At 43.2% G+C, this 27,774-nt stretch overlaps 1 protein-coding gene across 2 annotated transcripts; it reads left to right on the top strand.

Moving 5' to 3' along the window:
- Positions 1 to 1,530: 1,530 nt before the first annotated feature.
- On the top strand, positions 1,531 to 27,774 carry LOC110523974 (zinc finger and BTB domain-containing protein 7C). 2 transcript variants are annotated; one of them, XM_021603178.2, is made up of 3 exons: positions 1,531 to 1,722; positions 22,923 to 24,306; positions 25,949 to 27,774. In XM_021603178.2, the coding sequence occupies exons 2-3, from the start codon at positions 22,943 to 22,945 to the stop codon at positions 26,628 to 26,630; spliced, it is 2,046 nt and encodes a 681-aa protein (XP_021458853.1). In that variant the 5' UTR covers positions 1,531 to 1,722; positions 22,923 to 22,942; the 3' UTR covers positions 26,631 to 27,774. The 2 variants fall into 2 exon arrangements, with proteins under 2 accessions (XP_021458853.1, XP_021458852.1); XM_021603177.2 differs by lacking the exon at positions 1,531 to 1,722 and adding an exon at positions 16,961 to 17,590.

Consider the following 27,774-nt stretch of genomic DNA (forward strand, 5'->3'; position numbering starts at 1 on the left):
AGATTCTACAAATGTCTGGAACTCTATTGAGGGAAGCGACACCAGACTTCCACGAGAAATTCCATAATTTCGTGTTTTGTTGATGGTGGTGGAAAACTATGTTTCAGGCGCTGCTCCAGAATCTCCCATGAGTGGCCTCCCGAGTGGTGCAGCAGTCTAAGGCACTGCATAGCAGTGCTAGAGGCGGTACTACAGATCCGGGTTCGATCCCGTGCTGTGTCACCATGAGGCGGCGTACAATTGGCCCAGCGTCGTCCTGGTTAGGGGAGGGTTTGGCGGGCTAGGATGTCCTTGTCCAATCACACTCTGGGGTCTGGGTGCATGCACTTCGATCACCGGCTGTACTGTTTCCTCCGACACATTGGTGTGTCTGGCTTCCAGCAGTGTGTCAAGAAGCAGTGAGGCTTGGCGGGGTTGTGTTTCAGAGGACCTTTACCTCTCCTGAGTCCGTACAAGAGTTGCAGCGATAGGACATGACTGTAACTACCAATTGGATATCAGAAAAAGAGGTAAAAAAAAATATATATATATATAGAAATAATATTACTATCTCCATGAGTGATTAATTCGGTTGAGATCTGCTGACTGAAACATACACACACACACACCCTTTAAACCCCCTATACACTTTTGAGACCCTTAATTAACTCAGGAACTACACCTGTGTGGAATCACCTGCTTTCAATATACTTTCTATCCCTCATTTACTCAAGTGTTTCCTTTATTTTGGCAGTTACCTGTATGTATACAATAGGTTTATAGTTGGCATTGACATCACTGATCACACATTATTATGTTCTCATTATGTTTCTATAGAGCCTTCACAATGACGTGTGGGTTCTTACGTGCTACCAGGCAGGTACCAACCCACACCCAACACCCCCCCCACACCCAACACACACACACACACACACACACACACACACACACACACACACACACACACACACACACACACACACACACACACACACACACACACACACACACACACACACACACCACAGCACACACCTTGACCCAACACACTGAGGTAGATAGCCCACTTATCTCATTCTCTGTTCTTTACTTTTGTAATTATATAGCTTATTACCTGGTGGCAAAGGTATTGTCTTGAGGCCTTGCCATCTCTGTTAAGAGGTTAATGCCCCAGCCCCAGCATACATTCCAACAGCCAAACCCAAGCTCAGTCCCAGTTCTAGACCCAGTCCAAGATGATACTGTATTAGCCCAAGTCACAGTCCCAGTTCCATAGCCCAAATCCCAAACCAAAAACAAGTTATAGCCCCAGCCCCAGCCCAAGCCCCATGCAGGTAATGTGTGAGCCCTAGCCAAGGAGCAGGTTAGTTACCAAGTTTTGCCTGTGAGTGTGTCACTCCCCTCAGCACAGCACAGGTGGACATGTGGGGTATGCTGCCAAATACTTTTGGTTTAGAGGGAGGGAGGGGTGTTGGTTGTTGGGTGGGTGTGCACTTTTGTTTTGTCTTTTTATGTAACAGTTTGGTGGTAAGGTTAATTTTCCTCTCCCTGCCGAAGCTGACACACCTTCAGTGCAAATTTGAGCTCTTCTGTTGTCTCTTACTCACTCTCTCTCTCTATATATCTCTCTCTCACTTTTGCATGCCTGCCACAGAGGACAGGACTCTGCTTCCTGACAGACAGGGACCGAGAGTAGAGTGAGAAGAAGAAACTGAAATACAAAACACCTGTCTGTGTTAAAAGGTCAGTAACTCTTTTTCTGTTTTTTTTTCTCATTTCAGTCTTGTGTTTTTTTAAAATTAGTTCTCACAGACTCATTAGTAAAGATTTCTAGTAGAGAGACTGTAGGGCTATTCAATATTCATATATCATGCATGGTATACCCTCAGGGTTAGTTACATACTGTACATTATAGGGTCTGCAGTGCATACAGACTCATCTACTATGTGCTTTGCCTCAGTATCAAGTCACTAATCCTTTCCTACACACTGACAGAGTGAGTGCATTTCAATCAGTTCAACATGCTTTCAAATGTTTCCAAAGTGTGACTTTCTAGTAAAAGGAGAGGCTAGGTGAGACTTGGACAACTTTGCTAAAAAAGTCTCACTGTATTTAGGAAGCCATTCAAATGATGAGGACTTTTTGAATAGATTGCTATGCACTAAATCTGGCACTGTGTGTGTTATTTATGTAATGACTTAATAATTACACAATTTAATCATGCACATGAATGTCTTTTTGTGTAACATGATAACCCGGCATGACATTTCCTTATTGTCGTTACACTTCCCCAAGAGCATCAGCAATGTAATACTTGAATGGTTTTAAGAATATGTAACACACTGCGTTAAGACAATGACAGGATACCAATTTGGAATTATTTATTCGAAATGTTATTTCAGGAAAACATTCTATACAGTTGGAGTTTTGTGTCCATGACATAAAATGAACAGATTTTCTATAAAAGAAAACTCTCATTGCCCAGAAACAGATAGAATCCAACCTGCTCACAATTGTCAAGGCCAGAAATATCTATATATGGTTATATAAGGTGTGAATCAAAAGTGGACCATCACACTATCCCAAAAGCAGTGAGTGGGTGGGTGGGTGCTTGCGTGCAGTCTTTTGTTATGGCATACTGGATACTTTTACACTGGCTTGTTCACAAACATTTTGGGAATAGCCTCCCTCCCTCTATTTGCACAGCTATAGTGTGGTGTGTGGGAATGCAACAGGCAGTACAACACAATGCCCAGGCATTCAGTATCTAGACTCTAGAGTGAGTGTGGTGCCAACATCACACATGGTAACGGCACTGCCTCTTTCTCTCATTCTCCCCTGGTGCTGTGACTCAAAATGACAATATTTTTACTATCATTTGTCAAGTCTCTTCATGTTCAGTCGGTTAGTGTTACTGCAGGACTCGACATTAATCCTTGTCCTCTTGCCCGGGGCAAGTAAAAAACTATCACGCAGAAAATCACAGTATCACACAATTAGGCTTCTCCGATCAGAATTGGATCAAAGTGTCCTCCGGATGCAATGTTTTTGTCACTATCCTCCCAATCTCTGCACAGCACATCAGAGTATAATTATTGTAGGCCTGCATTGACAGGCACAAGGGATCTTTCAATCATGCAGTCGCAAGATGCGTTATTGGATCAAAGCGAGCCGCATTTGCACATTTGTTGATAGCAATTTCTAGGACGTTGTTTGCCCAGTTATATAAAATGTTTGGTCAGCAATGAAAATCATGGAAAAGTAATGCACTCATGTATAACCACAAATGGCCAACACTCAGTTGATACAGGTGGACAGTTGATGAAACAAATGCTGCATACTCCAGTTGTGAAACCGTCTTTCAAGCACTCAAAATTGGCTAGGACACTCATCTATTCAATAGTTACAGAGTTAAACAAATATTCTTAAAGTAGCCTAACAAGTAACACTTATGCTGTCATAACCTTACAAATAGATAAACATATTAGTTAGCTACTTCGTCCACCTTAGCCATTTGTTCCCTGGTTCATTGAATGAGGGAATTATTTCAGAAAGACAATAAAAAAGTATTTGGTTGTAATTATAATGTTGCAGAGCAACCAACACTCATCCAGGAGATTCCAGGAGAGCTACTGGGTGTGCAGGCTTTTGCTCCAGACCTGCTCGAACACACCACATTGTAAAAAAAATCAGCTGCACAACAGGACCTTGAAAAGCTGACTCTGCTGTGTTTGAGCAGTATAAGAAGCCTGCACACCCAGTAGCTCTCCAGATTAAGGTTTGACAGAGCACACTGTTTTTTTACAGTAGCCTATCAGTGCAGTATTTTACTTTATAGGAGGTTAAGTGCCTTGCTCAAGGTCAGAATGTCAGGAGATACAATACATGGGACCAGCAGCCTTCCATAGTCAATACCAGTGATAATAATGGGTTAGGTTAAGGTTATTTTGTGAAGTTGTCCTTGCATCTTACAACACAATTTTCAGTCACCTTTTTATTCATTTTTGGACAAGTGACTTTAGCTTTCAGACAAGTAAACAATCTGTCCTACTTGTCTAAATGACAAGTGGCTGAAACAGTTTGTGTCAAGCCCTGTACTGTAAATGGCACATAATAGTTGCATGGTAGAATAAGAGTAATGCAGAATGGGAAGAGAGACGGGCTCCCGTAGGCCTACCACTGTCCCATCTCTGCACTGTGTGAGTGTGTGATCGTGAGCGTATGTGTGAATACCATCCTCCTCCTCCACCATAGCGTGGACACAGGTTGTGTGTGTGTGTGTGTGTGTGTGTGTGTGTGTGTGTGTGTGTGTGTGTGTGTGTGTGAACAGCCATCACAGAGCAGAGCAGCTGAATAGAGGGTGGGAGGAGGCTTGTAAGAGGGTATCGTGGGTGGGAGGCCTGATCCGTGCCAAAAAAGCAAGTTTGGGGGATTTGTGTACTTTGTGTTACTCACGAACAAACGCCTTTCTTAAACCTTCAGGTATGCACTCAGGTCTTCAGGTCTCTCCTTCTTGCTTTCTCTTTCCCTTCCCCCTCCTTCTTTCTTTCTCTTTCATTTCCCTCTCTCTCTCTCCTTCTTTCTTTCTATTCTCTCTCTCTCCTTCTTTCTATTTCTCTCTCTCTCTCTCTCTCTCTCTCTCTCTCGTCCTCAACTAACCCTGTCTTTTCCCCAATGATAAATGCATCTAAGATTGTACTTGGTAATAGACAACTGCAAAAATAATCGTATTGGCTTTAGATCGGTATTGACATGTACAGTAAACTACTTATAATAATTTTTACTGCAGTAGAATTTCAAACTCCAAATATATATGACATGACATCTAAAGATCTTCTTAAATGTCTCCTTTATTGTCTTGAAACACAAAGCATTCTGTATCTAACGTGATAGTGATACTGTACGTCCTTGAGAGTTAGTTATGTAGGTGTTTCCTGTGAGGCCAACCGAGCTCATCAAAAATAGTCCTTGTAACCACTGGCAACCCCTTGAGCAGAGCTCACTTTCCACCTCTCCTAGCTTTCCTCCCTCCACTAAATTACACAAATACCTTCACAGGCACGACTCAGACGATCAAGCAAAATTAACTCAAAGTGAATTAACAAGACAACAGATGTAGAATGTTAAGATTAGAGACATTTATTTATTTATCTTTTTGTCCAGGGACAGAACAGAAACAGAAAATTAGACCACATTCATTTCGTAATGTCTTTCAAAGATCTGGGTTGAAGAAGTGGGTCCACCCACCTGTGTGATGCGGGTAGGGGATGGCAGTTTAAAGAATACATGAGTGTGTGGGTTAGCATTACTCTGTAGCGTGCTGTACTTCGGATGGCTGCATTGATCCACCCACCCAACCCAGACGCACAGCAGCTTGTGTGGTTCATGAAAGCACATTACTGTACATTCCCATGCTCAGAGAGGACATGGTCACAGTCTGAAGATAGATACAGTAATGTACAAGACGATCCAGTAGACTCACACCCAACATGTACAGTAACTGTTAGACCAAAAGCAACTCAAGGCATACTGTATGTGTGAATGCTTGTTTTAGAGTGTGTGTGTGTGCGGGGGGAGGGGGTGTTCATGCTTGTACATGCATGGATGTCTGTGTGTATGTGTGTGTGTGAATCTGTGCAGCTGTGTATTCATATTCTTTTGTCCGTCTGTCTATGTCTTTCTTTCTGTATGTGTGTACCTGTCTCTGTGTGTATGTTCCATAGTTGTGTGTGTGCCTTGGTGTGACAGCCATCTGTCTCCCTTGCCCTGCAGCCTGGCTGCTTTTAATTAGGAGGTGCCAGAGAGCCCCAGGGCAGACAGAGGTTCTCCCTACTCTCCTGTCCCTCCTCTCCTCTCCTCTCCTCTCCTCTCCTCTCCTCTCCTCTCCTCTCCTCTCCTCTCCTCTCCTCTCCTCTCCTCTCCTCTCCCCTCCCTCCATGCCTCAGCATTGCCTCCCCCACGTTATCACTAACAGCGCCGGGAGATGTCCTCACAACACATACACACACGCATACACGCACCCAAGCTCACAGACACACACAGTGTAAACACACACACACACACTTGTACATAAACGCTTTTATGCAACTGCGACCACCTGTGAAATAATCCAGCCAAGGTAGTGCCACCTCTTTCTGGCTGGCTATGCTTTATCATGGTTGTGAATAGATGCTGTCTTACAGAATGTCTCTCAAGAGCATGTACAGTCTGTATGTACGCGCCAGTGCCTCCCCTCTGGCAGAAGCCTCCCGTCCAGATTAGGATGTTCAGAAACAGACAAAACAAGAGGAATTCAGAGCAGAAATAGATACATTATGTCAGCAGAAAAAGCTCTGAACCTCAACTCACCCTGAATAGTGGGCTGCTCGGAGGTGAGCTGTATATTGACCTTGTTGAAGTGTGTGTGTGTGTCTGTGTGCAAGTTTGTCTGTGTGCTGTCCTTGGAGATGTTTTTTAAGGAGGTCTGCCTAGCTGTTGGAAGATGAGAGTGGGTCTATCTACAATGGGCATAATAGCTGGCAGAGCTGAAATGTGGGGGTACCTCCACTGCCTCGGCAGCTGCCTGCAGCTTCTTTCCCACAGCAACCTTGTCCTTCAGACAACAAGAGGCATAGGGTGAAGAGTGGGGGTTGTGGCAGGTGGGTGGATTGGATGGGGAATGGTAAAATGACTAGACTCTGAGTTAGTCTACTCTTACCCACAAAACAGCACAGACCCCTACAAGTCAGCAGAAACATACCGTTTTTGAATTACCTTATTGGTCTAAAGGCCTTATCTCCCTTGAAATCAGTTAATGTTGTTGATGATCGAGATCGAGAAAGCCCTGTTTGCCTAACTAACTTTAGACTGTGCCTTTCTGCCAGCCCCTCCTCATGGGTAAGAGATATGGAGCGATGAGTGATGAGTTCTCTGGCTGAGCTGTCATGCTGTGAACTCAGCGGGTGGCAGCAAACAGGTACACCAGTGCCCAACACTTACTCAGACCCAGTCTCCTGCCTCCTGCTCCTGAGCTGAGTGAGAACAGACTGCACAACGAACCCTGTAAGACAAGTCAAACTGAGATAGACCAGTAGTTAATAACCCCTTACAGCATGGGAACTGTCTAGTGATAGAATTGCAGAGAAGTTGACATTTGATAACATTATGTATGTAATATGGAAATCCAACACTTCTGATGGTACAATGTTCAGTCTTTCCAGGATTCCGCAATTCTTTGATTGCAAATTGTCTTTTGCGAAATTGACAATTCCCCTCATATTATGCGAGGGCTTGCAAATTTCACCAATCACTGCACTATTTCTGCATAAACAGTCAAATCATCGCAATATTATATTATAATGATCCATCACCGCAGTACAAAAAGAGGACTCACAATTTCAACCAATCACTGCACATTTACCCAATAATATGGTTCAATCAAGTCACATATACACAACCTTTTTCCCCCTTCAGTGCATTTTTGCAATTTTTTACACATCTGTAAAAAATTCAAGTTCTCCGATTTTTAATTAATAGATTTTAGACGTGTATTAAAATGGGGTTTGCCACAAAACACTATACACTGAGTGTACAAAACATTAAGTATACTTGCTCTTTCCATGACTGACCAGGTGAATCCAAGTGAAAGCTATGATCCCTTATTGATGTCACTTGTTAAATCCACTTCAATCAGTGTAGATGAAGGTTAAAGAAGGATTTTTTAAGCCTTGAGACTATTGAGACATGGATTATGTACAGCATGTCTGCCATTCAGAGTGTGAATGGACAATACAAATATTTAAATGCCTTTGAACGGGCTATGGTAGTAGGTACCAGGCTCACCAGTTGGTGTCAAGAACTGCAATGCTGCTGGGTTTTTCACGCTCAACAGTTTCCCATGTGCATCAAGAATGGTCCATCACTCAAAGGACATCCAGCCAACTTAACATAACTGTGGGAAGAGTCCATGCCCCAATGAATTGAGGCAGTTCTGAGGGCCTCAAAGCGTAGAAAGGTGTTCTTAACGTGGAAATTACAGCGTTTTAACTACTTTGCAGATATGAAATGAACAGACAATCATAATATCAGTCAAAATTATCAAATTCTCAGTTTATGCTACAAAACCTACTTTATAATAGGTTTTAAAAATAGGTTCCAATTGACTCATTCCATGACGTACACTAAGGAATTGATGGCAGAATAGATGGAGGCAGTTCAATGCATGATTAATATAATTCACCAATACATTTCTCAGTAGTCCCAAAAATATTGCTATCAGGTTGTAAATCACAGCCGTGTTGTTTGCTGACTCCATTCGGGATGCACTGTTTCAGTTTCCGTGACTCAATATTTTGGAGAAAAACAGATGAATGTAACTAAGGCTAGGAATGTAAATGCAATCAAATTTGCAACGGCAATGATCACAAGTCAGTCATAATGTGGCTAATATGCTAGCATATCTATTTATTTAGCAAGCTTAAAACATGTAGCCTAACAATAGTTATTTAGCTGCTAGGAGGAATCATGTCATGTCATTGGAGGAGTTGGTGAGTGAATTACTTTTCCCCCTCATATAGATTATCGGTGGCTATGCACTGCTAGAGATGCAGGTGTCATTTGGTTAGCTAGCGAGAACTTGAACATCTGCTATCCAGTTAACATATCGCAAATTCACTCTGACTATGTGTGCAAAGCAAAGGGTGGCTACTTTGAAAAATCTCAAATATATTTTGATTTGTTTAATGCTTTTTTGGTTACTACATGATTCCATATGTGTTATTTCATAGTATTGATGTCTTCACTATTATTCTACAATGTCGAAAATAATAAAAAATGAAGAAAAACCCTTGAATGAGTAGGTGTGTCTAAACCTTTGACTTGTACTGTATATTGATGTCACAGATGATTCCTTTGAATAGTTCTTTATTATAAAATGTATTATTTGTCACATTTGTCTGTGTAAAATCTTGCAGTGCTACTTTTTTATCTGAGAGTGAGGCGGACATACACTACAGTTCAAACGTCTGGGGTGACTTAGAAATGTCCTTGTTTTTGAAAGAAAAGCAAATTTTTTGTCCATTAAAATAACATAAAATTTATCAGAAATACAGTGTAGACATGTTGTAAATGACTATTGTAGCTGGAAACAGCTGATATTCTATGGAATATTTACATAGGCGTACATTATCAGCAACCATCACTCCTGTCACAACCTGATCTGTTTCATCTGTCTTTGTGATTGTCTCCATCCCCCTCCAGGTGTCGCCCATCTTCTCCACAATCCCCTGTGTATATATACTTGTGTTCTCTGTTTGTCTGTTGCCAGTTCGTCTTGTTTGTCAAGCTTACCGGTGTTTGTCCTGTCAGCTCCTGGTTTTTCCCAGCCTCTCTTTTTCTTGCCCTCTAGCCATCTTCAGCCCTCCTCCTTCCCCTTGGATCACTCCAAGATAGCCTACCTCATCACGCTGATGTCTGGGAGGGCTCTCACCTCGGCCACCGCCGTGTGGGAACAACAGCCGGCCATATGCGCTAGTCTGGAGGGGTTTGTGGGAGAAGTGAGGAAGGTCTTTGAAGCCCCGTTCTCCGGGCGTGAGGCCGCCCGGAAGCTAATCCAGCATCGGCAGGACTCCCTCAGTGTAGCTGTGGTGGTGGATTTTCGCAAGTTGACAGCGGAGAGTGCTTGGAATCAAGAGGCGCTGTTCGATATGGTCCTGCACAGCGCCTAAGAGGAGGTCAAGGACCAACTTGCAGTCCGGGAGTTACCTACGTAGCTCGATTCCCTCATTGCTTTGGCCATCCGTATCGATGGACGATTACGGGAATGACGGAGGGAGAGGAAATTGGATTTCGCTCACACACCCAGGGATCCCATCTTGCCTCCGAGTCAACGCAGAAGCTCCTTACGGTCTCATTGCCGAGAGGATCTGAGGCTTCCAGACCTCCCCCGAGGGCTGCCGAAGACTGCCGAGACACCGCTTCCTGAGCCTATGCCACTAGGCAGAGCTGGGCTGTCGCCAGTGGAATGGCAATACAGGATCGTCATGAAGAGTTGTCTGTATTGCGGGACCCCTTTTCATGCCATTCTGCTGTGGAGAGACCAGTCCAAATCTCTCCGGTTTCGCATTGAATCTGGTCCTGACGAGAGTGTTTTGGATGCCACCCTGCTCCGCCATTCCCGCAATTTTTGTTTTGTTCCCTAAATCCCATCTTGGATTAATGATTCACTCAGACTTCTCATTCCTAACTCACAATATTGAACTAACTTGTTATAGTATTTAGTAATTGTTCAGCAAGGCCCAGGCCATGTCGCTTCCACTACACCGACCCTATGACTGTGGGATTTACATTCTCCTTAGCTCCACGCCGCCCCGGGTACGTCTGTACTCTCTATCAGGACTGGAGACCAAGGCTATGGAAACCTACATTGGGGACTCCCTAGCTGCTGGATTTATCCATCCCTCTTCCTCTCCCGCCGGCTTCTTCTTCATGGAGAAAAAGGACAAGACCCTGCGCCCGTGCATTGACTACCCGAGACTCAGCGAAATTACGGTTAAGAACCGTTACCCGCTACAACTCATCTCGTCCGCCTTCGAGCTGCTCCAGGGGGCCACTGTGTTTCCCAAACTGGATCTACGGAATGCCTACCACCTGGTGCGGATACGAGAGGGGGACGAGTGGAAGACTGCCTTCAACACAGCCAGTGGCCACTACGAGTATCTGGTCATGCCCTTTGGCCTCACCATGCCCCTGCTATGTTAAAAGCTCTGGTGAAGGATGTTCTCTGTGACATGTTGAACCGGTTCGTCAGCTGTTTGTGAAGGCGGAGAAGTGTGAGTTCTATCGCTCCACCATCCTCTTTCTGGGTTACATCATCTCTGATGGGAGTGTCCAGATGGATCCCGGGAAGGTGAGAGCTGTGATGGATTAGCCTCAGCCTACGTCCAGGGTGCAGCAGGGTGAAACTGGCGAATCCCACTTTACTCCGCTTATCCGGGGTTATTGTGCCCCTGTCAGCACTCACCTCACCCAAGGTTCCATTCACGTAGTCCCCAGTTGCTGACTGGCGATTCCAGGATCTCAAACATTGTTTCACCACAACTCCCATCCTGGTTCATCCAGACCCATCTCATCAGTTCGTGGTGGAGGCCGATGCGTCGGACTTCGGAGTGGGGGCTGTCCTGTCCCAGCATTCTGCCCTTGACCTCAAGCTACAACCCTGGGACTTCGCCTCCATGCCATGCCATGGAAAGGAACTACGACATGGGGAATCGGGAGCTTCTCGCGGTGAAGAAAGCGTTGAAGGAATGGAGGCACTGGCTGGAGAGGGCAGAACATCCGTTCATCGTGTGGACTGACCACAAGAAACTGGAGTATTTCTGCACTGCCAAGCGCCTCAACTCAAGGTAAGCCAGATGGGCCCTGTTCACATGGTTCAACTTCACCCTCTTGTACCGGCCGGAATCCTGTCCCATTGTTATAGCCCCACGTCTACTACCCCTGAACCCAAGACCATCCTTCACACCTCATGCCTTGCGACAGCACTCAGCTGGGGGATAGGGAAGCAGGTCCATGAGGTGCAGCATTGATAACCGCATGTTCATTCCTGACACCGACCGCTCTGACGTCCTGGAGTGGGCCCACTCCTCCAGGCTGGTCTGCCACCAGGGCACCCGTCAGACCCTGGCCTTTGTTCGACAACGCTTTTGGTGGCCTACCATAGTCCCGGATGTGTAGTCATTCGACGCCGCTTGCTCAGTTTGTGCACAGAACAAGACTCCTCAGCAAGCTCCGGCTGGTCTTCTCCAACCTCTGCCTGTCCCCCACCATACCTGGTCCCACATCTCCCTGGACTTTGTCACGGGCCTTCCCCCATCTGATGGCAACACTGCCATCTTGACCATGGTGGATTGGTTCTCCAAAGCTGCCCACTTCATTCCTCCCCCCAAACTACCCTCTGCCAAGGAGACGGCCCACCTCAAGGTCTTCCGGATTCATGGACTGCCCATAGACCCTCATTGGGTCATCAGCTCTCCTCAAGACCACCTCCAGGTATTGATGACAAGCAGATCGCCATCGGACCCCTGCTTCCCGGTATCGTCTCGGGCAGAAGGTAAGGCTGTCCACCCGGGATCTGCTCCTCCGGGAGTAGTCTCGTAAACTGTCCCTTCGATTCATCGGCCCTTTCCCCGTCTCCAAGGTCATTAGCCCCTCTGCTGGCCTTCTAGGGAGAGTTGCAAAGAAAAATACATATCTCAGACTGGCCAATAAAAACAAAAGATTAAGAAAAAGAACACAGACACCGCACAGAGGAACTCTGTCTGGAAGGCCAGCATCCCGGAGTTGCCTATTCACTGTTGACATTGAGACTGGTGTTTTGCGGGTACTATTTAATGAAGCTGCCAGTTGACGACTTGTGAGGCATCTGTTTCTCAAACTAGACACTCTAATGTACTTGTCCCCTCCCTCAGTTGTGCACCGGGGCCTCCCATTCCTCTTTCTATTCTGGTTCAAGCCAGTTTGTGCTGTTCTGTGAAGGGAGTAGTACGCAGCGTTGTACGCGATCTTCACTTTCTTGGCAATTTCTCGCATGGAATAGCCTTCATTTCTCAGAACAAGAATAGACTGACAAGTTTCAGAAGAAACTACTTTGTTTCTGGACATTCTGGCCTGTAATCGAACCCACAAATGTTGATGCTCCAGATACTCAACTAGTCTAAAGAAGGCCAGTTTTATTAGAAAAGGGTTTTCTAATGATCAATTAGCATTTTAAAATGCTAAACTTGGATTAGCAAACACAACGTGCCATTGGAACACAGGAGTGATGGTTGCGGATAATGGGCCTCTGTACGCCTATGTAGATTTTCCATTCAAAATCTGCCATTTCCCTCTACAATAGTCATTTACAACATTAACAATGTCTACACTGTATTTCTGATCAATTTGATGTTATTTTAATGGACAAAAAATGTGCTTTTCTTTCAAGTGACACTAAACTTTGAACTGTAGTGTATACCAATGGTTTGCATTATTTGTTGCAAACTGAAATTAAACCATCAAGTGATTCTTGGTAGTTTTAAACAAAACTGCTTTGAAACAAAAGTATACACCTCACACATGGTTATGGGCTTAAAAAGAAGGAGACACCTGTACCATTTCAGGCATAGAGTTGAAATCTATTGCATCCAAATATTACACTTTCTACACATCACAGAACACTGAAACAATACTGTCTGACATAGAAACACCGTATTTTCATCGTTAAATAAAAAAAATAATAATATTGAAATTATGAAAAATATTATTAACATTCCAACCATGATGCCAAATAGGGCGCTTTGGTCATTGACTGCAAGAAAGGGTTACGACACAGGGGCCGGCCTGCGTTGATGGAATCAGAAAAGTCTGAGCCTTTTGGGTCCTATATTGACATAACCTGAAAAGCCGCTCAGCAAGGAAGAAGCCACTGCTCCAAAACCGCCATAATAAAGCCAGACTACGGTTCGCAACTGCACAAGGGGACAAAGATCATACTTTTTGGAGAAATGTTCTTTGGGCTGATGAATTTTGAAAAAGGGGGAGGCTTGCAAGCCGAAGAACACGATCCCAACCATGAAGCATGGGGTGGCAGCATCATGATGTGGGGGTGCTTTGCTGCAGGAGGGACTGGTGCACTTCACAAAATAAATGGCTTCATGAGAAAGGAAAATGATGTGGATATATTGAAGCAACATCTCAAGACATCTGTCAGGAAGTTAAAGATTGGTTGCAAATGGGTCTTTCAAATGGGCAATGACCCCAAGCATACGTCCAAAGTTGTGGCAAAATGGTTTAAGGACAACAAAGTCAAGGTATTGGAGTGGTCATCACAAAGCCCTGACCTCAATCCTATAGAAATTGTGTGGGCAGAACTGAAAAAGTATGTGCGAGCAAGGATGCCTACAAACCTGACTCAGTTACACCAGCTCTGTCAGGAGGAATGGGCCAAAATACACCCAACTTATTGTGGGAAGCTTGTGGAAGGCTACCCAAAATGTTTGACCCAAGTTAAACAATTTAAAGGCAATGGTACCAAATACTAATTGAGTGTATGTAAACTTCTGACCCACTGGGAATGTGATGAAAGAAATAAAAGCTTAAATAAACCATTCTCTCTACTACTATGCTTACATTTCACATTCTTTAAATAAAGTGGTGATCCTAACTGACCTAAGACAGGGAATTGTTACTAAGATTAAATGTCAGGAATTGTGAAAAACTGAGTTTAAATGTATTTGGCTAGGGTGTATGTAAACTTCCGACTTCACCTGTACATACAGCATGATTATTGCACTTATACATTGTGCCTATATACCTATACATTTACAGTATATTACAGTGAAACCTGCATAGAGTTTCTATGACAACAGCAGACAAAGCATTTAGATAAGGATTGTAGCCAGTGTCTGAGTTTTAGGGATTATTCCCATTTTGCGTTATCATGGTGATGTGGCCGGTGACACTTTGCTTCTTGAAAGTCCAATATCTTAAAAACTTTACTGTTAACATGCAAAACATATTGGAATTGAGTGGATTTTCTTCATAACAAAAGGTAAACAAATAAGTTTCCTTTACAGAACTTCTACACATTTTGCCATGACTTATGCCATGTTATTATGTATCTGAGTGAGAGTGATTAACAAAATCAAATGGGGGCACTCTGGAGGTCAAGGTGTGCCAGGTCGGTAAGGTCAGGGAGTGAGTGATGGCTGCCGGGTCGAAGAGTTTGTGGTGCTGGGTCTGCGTGCCGGGTCGGTAATTCTGCCATGATTAGGTTACTACAAGTTTCGATAGCTGGCTAGACTAACTACACTAATTTACCAATCTAAAAATGTTTAGCCTACATGGGCTAATTGAGTGAATGTCAGCGAGTGACATATAACAAGAGTATGTTGCTGATGCACGACCAAGTTTCGAAATTACACCTTGTGTATTCTACTATTCTAACTCTCAACAATAAGTTGACACCCTGGCTGAGTAGAAATACATGCAAAAAATACAGAGGTCCGGACCTGTGTCATCATATGTAGCTACGGACCTGCCTGAATAGGTTGTGATTGTTGCTTGTCTAGCCGGCTGGCTGGTCTGCTAACATTTAGTGGCTTCCCTGTTTATATATACCAACCTCCATCTCAGTATACTTAAATTCTCGCCAACTACGAAACACTGCAACCACCAAGAATAAGGCTGTGGTCTCGCTACATACTCCCTAGGGGATGTTGGCCTATAAGCATGAGTACAAGTCTATCATACTACAGAATGTGAAGAAACTTGTGAGCAGCCAAATACTAACATAACACATGCTTACTCCTACAATAACACAACCATTCACTTTAAACATGTCAGAACCATCTAGGTTTTGGCAAGAGCATTTTATAGAAGTTTATTTGATTTAACCAATACATGCTTGTTTAATAAGATTTACTCTGCTATGCCAAATGCCACATTTGAACATTTTCTGTGACTTCTAAGAACTGACCCAGTGCAAACTGCTATTATGCTGAGCATTACAAAATAAGCAATAGTGTTGATGTCATGTAGGAAATCCGTAGTGTCCCAATGGGCCAGACTGTCAGTAACAGAAGCTATCCTGTGAAAGTGTCCTGTCATGTGAGTCGGGAAACATTGGGAGAGGATGAGAGATTTACATTGTTCTGTTAGTACTGGCTGTGACGCCATAGACACTGAGTTCGTTGTTATAAGACCTAGAAAAAACTGCTTTCATTGTCTTAAAGCTTAAAGTTCATAGGAGAGCCCACACCTCTGAGTGAATGGTTGGTTTTCTCTCTCTCTCTCTCTCTCTCTCTCTCTCTCTCTCTCTCTCTCTCTCTCTCTCTCTCTCTCTCTCTCTCTCTCTCTCTCTCTCTCTCTCTCTCTCTCTCTCTCTCTCTCTCTCTCTCTCTCTCTCTCTCTCTCTCTCTCTCTCTCTCTCTCTCTCTCTCTCTCTCTCTCTCTCTCTCTCTCTCTCTCTCTCTCTCTCTCTCTCTCTCTCTCTCTCTCTCTCTCTCTCTCTCTCTCTCTCTCTCTCTCTCTCTCTCTCTCTCTCACTCACTCACTCACTCACTCACTCACTCACTCACTCACTCACTCACTCACTCACCCGCCTATCAAAGTCCACATGCCAGACTGATCATTTCCTTTTCTAAATTGAAGAGGAGGGCGACCACATCTTTTCTCTGTTTCTCCTTTCTGTTCTATGTAAACACCCTGGTCTAAAGAGGCTATCTTCGAACTCTACAGACAGAGGGAGCTGTATAATATACTCCCACTGCTGTGATCACTGACTCAAACAGAAGAATCTGTCACCTCTCCTCTCTGATCCTTCAAACCTTCTAACTTCAGTTTGAATCATACACAGGAAGTCACACAAGAGGTCAAATAATTGATTAGATATACTGTCGATATCTAAATTAAAATGGTTTGTTTTTATTTGGGATTTAGTCTTGTACAAATGTATCTCTATTTTTATAAAAATAAAATAGAATATTATTACAAATTGTAAAAACCATCCAAGACATTCAGGTGAAGGATGCAGCAACATTTGACTAGACATGAATCAACAGGAAACAGACAGGTTGTTAAAGAATAGAATGGAGAGCTGCTCCAGATTATAAACTCAGATTAGCAGTCTGTCTCCCAGCCCACACTGACCTCAGGCTGAGTTTGTGGTAAAAACGGAGCTACAAGTAAGCAATATCCTTTAAGTGTGTGAAAGAATCGAATGGCAGACATTTGTCCGAGTTGAAATGTAGGCCATTGAAGGGCTACAATACTGTACTGTATCATGTCCAATTTGACCAAATAAAACATTCATTTTTTGGTTTTAATCTTAAATCTTAAAGTTGTTCATCAACAGCAACGTTGTCGCTTCATCTCTGATCTCTCCTCGGTTGAATTCTTAAGTGGCTAGTTTGAAGTCTTTAAAAAAAAAATACATATTTTAGTTTTTTCTTCTTTCTTTTTTATCCTCTCCCTCCCTAAACAAGCCCTAGCAGCTTCACTCCACTCCCTCCATCCCTCCATACTGAAATGTACTGTAACAAAACAAAAATGTCATTTTGTCTGACCTAAATCAGAGGGTGTCTGAGCCATGAGCTTATTACATAGTGTGCTTAACTTGTGTTGTGGAGGAGGGCTGGGGTATTATTATCTTTTAGCTACCCACCCTGCTATAAAACCCGACATCTCCACATTGCAGTAGTGCTGCTCTGCTCTCCCTCCCTACTGTGAATCTGACAAGCCTGCCTTCTCTCGCTCAACTCCACTATTGCTTTGCTCACCAGCCTGTTTAAGCCTGACAGGGACACCCACACTTCTCTCCGCTCCGATGTTCTACCGTTCCACTCTACTAGCAGTTCCTTATCTTTGTATTGGTGTTGGAAGCGTGGATATTCCCTGTTTTTGTGAATGGGCATCCGATGCGAGGTAGTTGTGACTGTGAATGTACTGACTGACCGACCGACAGACTGACTGACTGAAGGACGGACTGACTGTCATCTCTGGGTACTCTACTCTGAAGAAGCAATGTGGCAGGTCACTGGACATCACTGGTAGACTTGGAATAATAAACAAAAAAGGAAAGGAAGTAATTAAGAAGGTAGGCCATGATTATGAGGATTATAGTTCGGAATTCTGAAAATTCTTCATCTTTATATGTGTCATTTTATGTGAGTGTGTCTGCTTAGTGCTTGCAGTGTATCAGTATAACTGTGCTACAGTACTTGTGCACAGTACACCTGTTCAGTGTGTATGTGTCTGTGTACTCTGACAGAGACTTAGCTCTGTGTGTGGATATGGTAATTTGATGACTCGGAATTATTTGGAAAGCACTATGAGACGCAGTCTCAAGAAAATGCTGTGCTCTTATTACTGATTCCGCAGTAATTCATGAAAACAAAAAACAAGTTAAAGTTGGAGTGTTGACAGATTGAGAACCTGTGGTATAGAAGACTATTGTTTGTGACACACTTGTTGTTTATTATCTCATGAAACTCTTGCCTCATCTGCTTACAAAATATAAGGATTAGCCTTTTTTGTTTCACAATGGTTGCTTGTTGTCTAGTTAAAACATTTTGGGGGTACTAATAGACGTGCAAGTAAAATTAGCTGTATAGATTTGTTTTACAGAGTAGCAAATATGAAAATGAAAATATATTTTGTAAGAAAAATTTCTGTATCCGCCTCATCTGCTATCTGGTTGACGTTTACTGATAATTATTATTATTATTATTATTCATTTGTCATAAATATCTAAAACTATGAGATGAGGAGAGGTGGTGAGCTTGATAAAAGTGGTTGTCAAGAAGACACCAACAATTCTCCCAAACTATAAAGTCTGCTGGGGATCATCAACAATTTAATTCAAAACATCAGTGGTCTAAATTAAACTCATGAATTAAAACAGAACAGCCCGTAATCATAAGAATATAAATTCATGTCTGTTTATTATAGATATATATCTAAATTAATAATAGCCAGCCAATTAACTAATTATGAACCCTTTATAAAGATAACCTTATTGTAAAGTGTTATTGGAATGGAATCAATAATGGAATGTTCCGAAATGGAATCAATAAACCAAAGGTTGACCTCTGAGACCTAATAAACCACAAAAACAATACCTGTACTAAGCTAGATAATGGTGTGAACCTTCAGGCTCCCCTGGAGACTGAGTGATGGCCCGATAATAAACTGCTGTACGATTGGCTTATAGGTAATAATTTGTCTCCCACAATAATTCACTACTTTTAAATCTTGGTCTATTAAATGTAATCACTCACTGTTACAGATGTACTTTCCTCCTATTATAATGAACAAGACAGTAGTTAGAAATGATTTCCCTCTACATTCTGTGTAACAGATTGAAATGGCATGTGATCACAATTTAAGCTTGTATAAAGATACCAGGGCCATTTTCTTTAACATGTGGCAAAGTAATGGCAGTCATCATTTTCTTTAAGAATTGATGGGTATACTGTATCATTAATTTAATGATGAAAAGATCTGTACATATCACAGTGTAGGTCTTTAGAGCCACACTATGGGTGTTATGACAAACATCTAATTCTAAACAACAGGCTGTAGAATAATAGCCGATTTTATAGTCAGTGTAGTTTTTTCTAAACTAGTGTTCCCCCCCAGACAGTGGAGCTATTTCTATCCATAACGACTCATTTTAAATAACAGGCTGTACATTTGGCTCTGAATGCCAATTGTATAGTGTAGCTTATAGTCCAGATCAGTATTTCCCCAGACAGTGGCCCTTGGTGGGCCTGGGTTCACTAATCAGAAGTGGTGGTGTGGGGGTTGGAGACAGAGAGAGAGAGAGCTGTGTTACTGTTAGCCCCCTAGTTAGCCACTGTCTGGCCCCTGGCAGCCTCTAATGATGACACTGCCTACCACAGGACTGGAGGCAAGCAAGGACACAGTGTTGGTTGTGGTGACACAGAGTTGGGGTGGGCAAGTGGTAGTGGGCAATAGTCACTCACTGTGAGGGGTCGGAGAAGAGGAGCTGTGGACAGGCCAACCTGCTCTCTCATTGTGCCATTTATCCTTCTGCAGTGTATTAACCTCTAGGGTACGTAGGACGGTAACATCACACCTGACCAACATCCAGTGAAATTGCAGAGCTCCAAATTCAAAAACAGAAATACTGATTATAAAAATTCAGAAAACATACAAGTGTTACACATGGGTTTAAAGATGAACTTCTTGTGAATCCAACCACGGTGTTAGATTTCAAAAAGGCTTTACGGCGAAAGCATACCATGTGATTATTTGAGAACATCGCCCAGCAGACAAATCATTACAAACAATAACCAGCCAAGCAGAAGAGTTACACAAGTCAGAAATAAAATGAATTACTTACCTTTGCTGATCTTCATATGGTTACACTCAGAAGACATTCATTTACTCAATAAATGTTCATTTTATTCTATAAAGTCTCTCTTTATATCCAAAAATCTCCGTTTTGTTTGCCCGTTATCTTCAGTAATCCACAGGCTCAAATGCAGTCACAACAGGCAGACAAAAAATCCAAATTGTATCCGTAAAGTTCAAAGAAACATGTCAAACGATGTTATTATTCAATCCTCAGGTTGTTTTTAGCCTAAATAATCAATAACATTTCAACCGGACAATAACGTTGTCAATATAAAAGGTAAACAAGAAAGGCGCGCTCTCGGGATTGCGCATGAAAAAGCTCTGTGACACTTTAGGGACTGCTCTTACTCCCTCATTTTTCAGAATACAAGCCTGAAACAAGTGGAAGGCATAGGAACTGTAATTTGAGTCCTAAGTCAATGGATACTTTAATGGCATTGAATAGAATACTGGACTTTTCTTAGGTTTTCGCCTGCCAAATCAGTTCTGTTATACTCACAGACATTATTTTAACAGTTTTGGAAACATTAGAGTGTTTTCTTTCCACATCTACCAATTATGCATATCCTAGCTTTTGGGCCTGAGTAGCAGGCAGTTTACTTTGGGCACGCTTTTCATCCGGAGGTGAAAATAGTGCCACCTACCCTAGAGAAGTTTTAAGGCTTGTTCTTTCTGCTCACTATCAAAGATATACCGTACTATTAGGATTTAATCAAGTAAAAATACATGTTTTAATCCAAAACAATAGTGACAGTCTTTTGTACATAATTGTTTCTAATATGTGCATTTTCTGGGACTCTTTAACAAAGCAAAGTGGAACAGCTTTGATGTGGTCTATGGGGTCTATTTAGTATTAACACAGGATCAAAGGTGTCTTTCCATGGGCTGACAGACAGAACAGGGAGAGACTGCCAGAGCAAATCACAAAAAATAAGGGGTTATCAGGCCCTTTGACAAAGGTTTACAAGTGGAGTCCCCACCCTGACTGTTTTGAGGGGAGGGAGAGAGGGAACGGGTGATGAAACAGTGATCCATCCAGGACCTTGCCCTGGATAAGCAGTGCCCTCCTCCCCTCTCTGTCCATGTGGCACATCCTCCTCAGATCCTCTCCAGTACATGGTAATTAGCCCTGGTGTGAGCGAGAGAGAGAGAGAGAGAGAGAGAGAGAGAGAGAGAGAGAGAGAGAGAGAGAGAGAGAGAGAGAGAGAGAGAGAGAGAGAGAGAGAGAGAGAGAGAGAGAGAGAGAGAGAGAGAGAGAGAGAGAGAGAGAGAGAGAGAGAGAGAGAGAGAGAGAGAGAGAGAGAGAGAGAGAGAGAGAGAGAGAGAGAGAGAGAGAGAGAGAGAGAGAGAGAGAGAGAGAGAGAGAGAGAGAGAGAGAGAGAGAGAGAGAGAGAGAGAGAGAGAGAGAGAGAGAGAGAGAGAGAGAGAGAGAGAGAGAGAGAGAGAGAGAGAGGCGCTGGCTGCTGCCTAGCCTGCAGCACATGATCCCAGGGTGGGGGAGATAGCTACATCCCAAATGGCATCCTATTCCTTAGCACTACTTTTGACCTGGGCCCATAGGGCTCTGGTCAAAAGCAGTGCACTATATAGGGAATAGGGTGCCATTTATGATACTTCTGGAGACCAACCATGGACTCCCTCCTGGCCCTCCCTGGCCACTCTCTTGTTCTAAGCTCCGCACCAATTGTTTGACTTGGCTGGGTTTTCCAGGGATGGGCTCCTAGTCCTTCACAGCGTTAATGTTTGTGCAACCTGTTAGGGAACTTTTGGGCTCTCTATATCTCTTGCCCTCTCCTTCTCTGTCTTCACCCCCCCCCCCCCCTCTCTCTCTCTCGCTCTCTCTCATCAGGTATTTATTTGAATTATTTCTGAAAAGTAAAACTGACAAAAAAAAAACATTTTTATATGTACAAAACGCTCCGGAAATGTGATTCCACTTAAAGTAGAAAAGGCATTTGGAGAATTTCTGTAATTTTTCTACTTCTTCAAGTAATTTTTACTCAAGATCATACAGAGATTGAGGTAGTATGTGCATGTAGATATGGTTAAAGTGACTATGCATATATGATGAACAGAGAGTAGCAGTAGCGTAAAAGAGGGGTTGGCGGGTGGTGGGTGGCGTGACACAATGCAGATAGCCCGGTAAGCCAATGTGCGGGAGCACTGGTTGGTCAGGCCAATTGAGGTAGCATGTACATGAATGTATAGTTAAAGTGACTATGCATATATGATAAACAGAGAGGAGCAGCAGCGTAAAAAGAGGGGGTCTCTAACCTAGGTCTCCTTCTATAGGTATCTTCCACTGTGTATAGATACTGTTTCTGTATGATAATCATAGAAACTGTTCCCTAGCAACAAGATTGAGAATATTACATGTTTAATTGGTAACTGATCAGCACAATTAGCATAATAAAAAAAAGATCTTCCCCCCGGCTTAGACAGGACTTAGACTGCAGATGGATATTATTAACTCATAGCTTATTTACTCTGGCTTTATACTGTAACGTAACAGAAGCTGTGGACGATTTGGATCCAGTCAACAATGCGGTTGTGGTAAGAAGCCATCTGAAAGTATCTATCCACATGCCTGCAGTAACCGCTGAGGAGCGGACAGCTACAAGTTTAAACTCTATTCATAGACAGGACATGAATGGGCGAGAAAACGGCCAAAAACATTTTTATCACTCACCGTAAACATCTTAGAGAATTAACACGTTTTCACAAGATCCTCCATAGGATAGCATTCAACACTTCACTCTAATCTAAAGAATATTCATCTTTCATCAACTATGGTCTGTGCAGCTCTGCAAAGCGATTTTGTTGTATCACTAATCTATAAATTAACTTGCCTGGTGAAGGAATGGTTTAATAAAATTAAATGTCTACCTCCATAGAAATAACACTTGCTTGGCAGTGTGCTTCTGATTATTTTGGGATCTAGGCTGGGTAAAGCAGTTTGTGACAACTGTTGATGTTAAAAGGGCTTAAGCAATACATTTGATTGAAAATAAATGATATTGTGTTTCTCTCCATGTGTTGTAAATAAGTAAGAGAAGGAGAGGAGAGGATGGCCCACACAGAGGATGACCTGATCGGGATTCCGTTCCCCAACCACAGCAGTGACGTTCTGTGCTGCCTCAACGAGCAGCGCCGCTCCGGGTTACTCTGTGATGTAGTCCTCGTTGTACAAGACCATGAGTACCGTACCCACCGCTCGGTCCTTGCCGCCTGCAGCCAGTACTTCAAGAAGCTCTTCACCGTGGCCTCTGACGGAAGGGACCAGCATGGGGTGTTTGAGATAGACTTTGTGGCCCCCGAGTCGCTGACTGCAATCTTGGAGTTTGCTTACACATCCACGCTGACGGTGACGGCGTCCAACGTAAAGGAGATCCTTGGAGCGGCTCAGATGCTGGAAATTCCCTGCATCATCAACGTGTGTCTGGAGATTATGGACTCTGGTGAGGGAGGAGAAGGAGGTGGAGGAGGAGAGGAGGAAGAGGAGGATGATGTAGAAGAAGAGGAGGAAGATGATGAAGAGGAGGATAAAGACATGGAGGAGGATGATGAGTCAAGGAAGGACGAGCAGGAGGATAACGAGGAGGATAATGCCAGTGAGAGGTCAATGAGGTCGTCAGAGAGTCAGGACCAGGTCGGGTCAGAGAGAGGAGCAGCTCCCAGTCCACCCAATACCTCCCAGTACCAGCAGCAGTACGAGCTGCAGCAGAATGAGAGGAAGTGTCGGGACACAGACTCTCAGTGTGAGAAACTCCGGCAGGAGCATGAGAGCATGGAGAGCCGAGCCCTCAAAGACTTTTCCATTGAATCCCTGCTACAGGAAGGGCTATACCCTAAAATGCCATCAGTCCTGGACAGGAGGGCTAACTTTTCCCCTCTGCTCCCCGGCTTCTACCCTCCCATGTGGGCCGCAGATTTCCCAGGTTTCCCCCAAAAGGTTCTAGACCCCAACCACAATGCCCAGACTCCCCGCCCCTCCTACCCCCCCCAGCTGGACAACAGACCCCTAGACCTAGTTGTGAAAAGAGAGATCATCAAGGAGGAGCTAAAGGAGGAAGTCCCGCCCAGCATGCTGCATGGGGACTTCCTGAAAAACTTCCTGAATTCCGGCCTATCAGGGATGGGAGTTGAGATGGGGGTGGTACGGTCCGAGGGGTCTCCCTTCCATCTGGGCCAGATAAAGGACGAGGCAGACTTCCGCTCCTACATGGGCTTCCTGAGCACGTCAAGCCACCTGGGGGCGCTGTTCCCTCCCTGGCAGCTGGAGGAAGAGCGGAAGATGAAGCCTAAAGCCTCCCAGCAGTGTCCTATATGTAACAAGGTGATCCAGGGGGCAGGGAAACTACCCAGACACATGAGGACCCACACAGGAGAGAAACCATACATGTGCACCATCTGTGAGGTGCGATTCACCAGGTATGACAAATTCATAGACACTGTGTCTAAATATCCATACTTGTGTTTGAAATTGTAGCTTTCTGGGTTAAGAAAATAAAACGATGTATAGTATACATACAGTGACTTCAGAAAGTATCCATACCCCTTGACTTATTCCACATTTTGTTCTTACAAACTCAACATTGATTACATTTATTTCATCTATCTACACAATAATGACAGTGAAACCATGTTTTTAGAAATTGTTGCATTTATTGATAATGAAATACAGAAATATATAATTTACATAAGTATTCACACCCCTGAGTAATTTTTTTGAATATTGTTTTTGCTGTAGAGAATTCCTTCTTTTCACGCTGTCAATTAGATTAGTATTGTGGAGTAACTACAACATTGTTGATCCATCCTCAGTTTTCTCCTATCACAGCCATTAACTTCACCATTGGCCTCATAGTGAAATCCTTGCGTGGTTTCCTTCCTCTCTGGCAACTGAGTTAGGAAGGACAAGTGTATCTTAAAAACTTCACCATGCTCAAAGGGATATTCAATGTCTGTTGTTATCATTATCTTTACCCATCTACCAATAGCGGCATTGGAAAACACTCCCTGGACTTTGTGGTTGAATCTGTGTTTGAAATGTACTGCTTGACTGAGGGATACAGAGATGAGGCAGTCATAAAACAATCATGTTAAACAGTATTTTCAGAAGGCACTGTATGTGAATCTTTGAAAATTCAATATGCTTTAAATGCCAGGATTTCATACTCATTTCGGATTTTCATCTAGTAGAATTCACTGCATGTGATTGAGGAAGAGAATAGTCTTTCAGACCCACGTGTTTGACTGCAGCTGATAATGAGATAAGAGGACGGGCTGTATCAAAATGAACGAATGGTGGGAAATTCCGCATCAGATGATGCATTCTCAGTATGAGTCTAGTATGTTGATACTTGTTGCTTACTGCTTAAGTATGAAGTGCGATTAATACATAGTATTATTTCAGTAGGTTGTAGGCAAGACAGATTTCGGACACTGCACTTTCCTCGCACAGTAATAGGTCTTATTAGTCCTATAGACTATACAGAATATGGATGTGTAAAACAAAGTGCTTCCCAATCATCTTTTAATCAATCAACCCTTAGATAAAAGGCTTTCAAAAGTGTTCTTCGGGTGTCCCCATAGGAGCACCCTTTTTGGGTCCAGGTAGAACCCTTGTGGATTCTACGTGGAACACTATATGGAAAGGGTTCTATAAAGAACCCCAAAAAGTTCTACCTTGAACCAAAAGGGTTCTACCTGGAACCAAAAATAGTTCTTCAGCCAAAGGACCCTTTTTGTTTTAGATAGCACCTTTTTTATAAGAGTGTAGCAATCATGTTGACACCGGCATTTGAGATCTTTTAAGGGCAATGTTATTAGGGTAAGGGAACAATGTGTTTTTGTGGTTCAGGGTAATTATTTTCATCCTCTCATCTGAATACCACTTGAGAATCGAGACCTAAAAGGTGGAAACTGGAAACCCCCTTTAATGGTTTCTCATTTCCTGCCACTGTTATGGCACGATTGTTTCACCTTCCATCCAGTACCCCAAAGTATACCTATGCTTTCATCTCTCTTCCATTTTTCAAAACAGAACATAACTCATTTTTTGTCTTTCCAGGCAAGACAAACTGAAGATCCACATGCGAAAGCACACAGGCGAGCGCCCCTATATCTGTCTTCACTGTAACTCCAAGTTTGTCCATAACTATGACCTAAAGAACCACCTGCGTATCCACACAGGGGTGCGGCCCTACCAGTGTGAGCACTGCTACAAGAGCTTCACACGTTCAGACCACCTGCACCGCCACATCAAGAGGCAGAGCTGCCGCATCTCTCGCCCTCGACGGGGCCGCAAGCCGGCCACTTGGCGCTCAGTCAACAACTTCCTGCAGGGCCCTCCGTGCTCGGCCAATCACCACGAGGGCGGCAAGACGCTGACTGAGAGGTCGGGCGGATGCCGGCTTCTGCCCTCCCATGGGGGAGTTAGAGGTCAAAGTCTGAGCCTTGGGGAGAGAGAAAGACGGGACCTGGGTCTGGGTGGTAAGAACCTGAGTTATAAGGACTTGGACAGTGACAGCAGAGAGAGCAGAGAGAGCAGGGAGAGTCGGGAGGCTCGGCACCGGTCAGACAGGAAGCAAGTGGTGGACGAGGTGGAGATGGAGAGACAGAGGGGCGTGTTCACCTTTGCCCTGGCAGGGCCTGGGGAGGAAGTCCTTACCCACCCTCCATTTTACATCCCTGACCCCTGGACCATGAGACTGGAGAACCACACCCCTAATATCCCTGAGCCGGCAAACTAAAATTCTTCCAACTGACACTTCCAAATGATAGCTAACTGAAACTTCATTTCAGAATTCTAAGAATCGCACAGAAAAGAGAGAGTTCTCTGTCTGGTAGATTTCCCACCTGCTGTTTAGAGATTTAAGGGGAGTGATGTCTGGGAACATAGGTATATTGCAAACAGGGTAAATACTTGGAAAACAGTTGATGTTAAACATCTCAGATCAAAATCTTTTGAGCTGCCATCTTTACAATCGCTAGGATTTTGAGAAAAACTTTTAATTTGGAGAAGTAAAACTGGACGAATACATTTTATATGTTCCAAAAGTACTAAATTGAAAAACATTATACTCTCAGGACATGACATAACTGTTTATTTTTGGATTATTCATGTAAACGTGTCATTCATAGTGTAATTAATTAAATATTTTTTTAACTAGGCAAGTCAGTTAAAAACAAATTCTTATTTTCAATGACAGCCTAGGAGCAGTGGGTTAACTGCCTGTTCAGGGGCAGAAAGACAGATTTGTACCTTGGGGGTTTGAACTTAAAACCTTCTGGTTACTAGTCCAATGCTCTAACCACTAGGCTACCCTACCCTAACATATGGCAATACGTTGTTTCCTAAATTCCCAGTCTATAAATGAATAAACTGATAAGCTACAAACTACGGATTCCAAATGTACCCAAAGTTTCAGACTTTGGGTACAGTGCTAATAAACAGGGTAGTCTAAGCCACCGAAGAACATTCAAAACCATGAGAAATTATTCACTTGACAAAAAAAATCTACATCGAAAACTTGTTTTTACCCTTGTAATGCATTGTTCTCAGATTTAGTCTGCACTATTGTAAATATATACAAATGTTTTAAAGAATTTGACCATAGTTATGTTGATTATTGTTGTATTATATTTGTTGTTGTTTTTTTATAGTTGATAACCCCTCCAAAGATGTGGAGTTTGATATTGCACAAACTTGAATAAGCCTTGTGTTACATTGCATACAGTATGTTCTGTGTTTCTTCTAAAGACCATGTTGTGTAAATAATTTGTGAAACAGATGGATTATTGCTTTAGCTATGTCACCTGCTGGTGATTTGATTGCTGCAGTAAGACATTTAAAAAGGGTTTCTACCCTATTTTCATATACAGTTTGTTTTCTGA

This window comes from Oncorhynchus mykiss, chromosome 5 (assembly GCF_013265735.2).
Source record: "Oncorhynchus mykiss isolate Arlee chromosome 5, USDA_OmykA_1.1, whole genome shotgun sequence".
NCBI lineage: Eukaryota > Metazoa > Chordata > Actinopteri > Salmoniformes > Salmonidae > Oncorhynchus > Oncorhynchus mykiss.

Coding starts and splice junctions, on each gene's coding strand:
- LOC110523974 (XM_021603178.2), top strand. CDS start 22,943: ATGGCCCACACAGAGGATGACCTGATCGGGATTCCGTTCCCCAACCAC. Junction 24,307..25,948: donor TGTGAGGTGCGATTCACCAG/GTATGACAAATT, acceptor TTGTCTTTCCAG/GCAAGACAAACTGAAGATCC.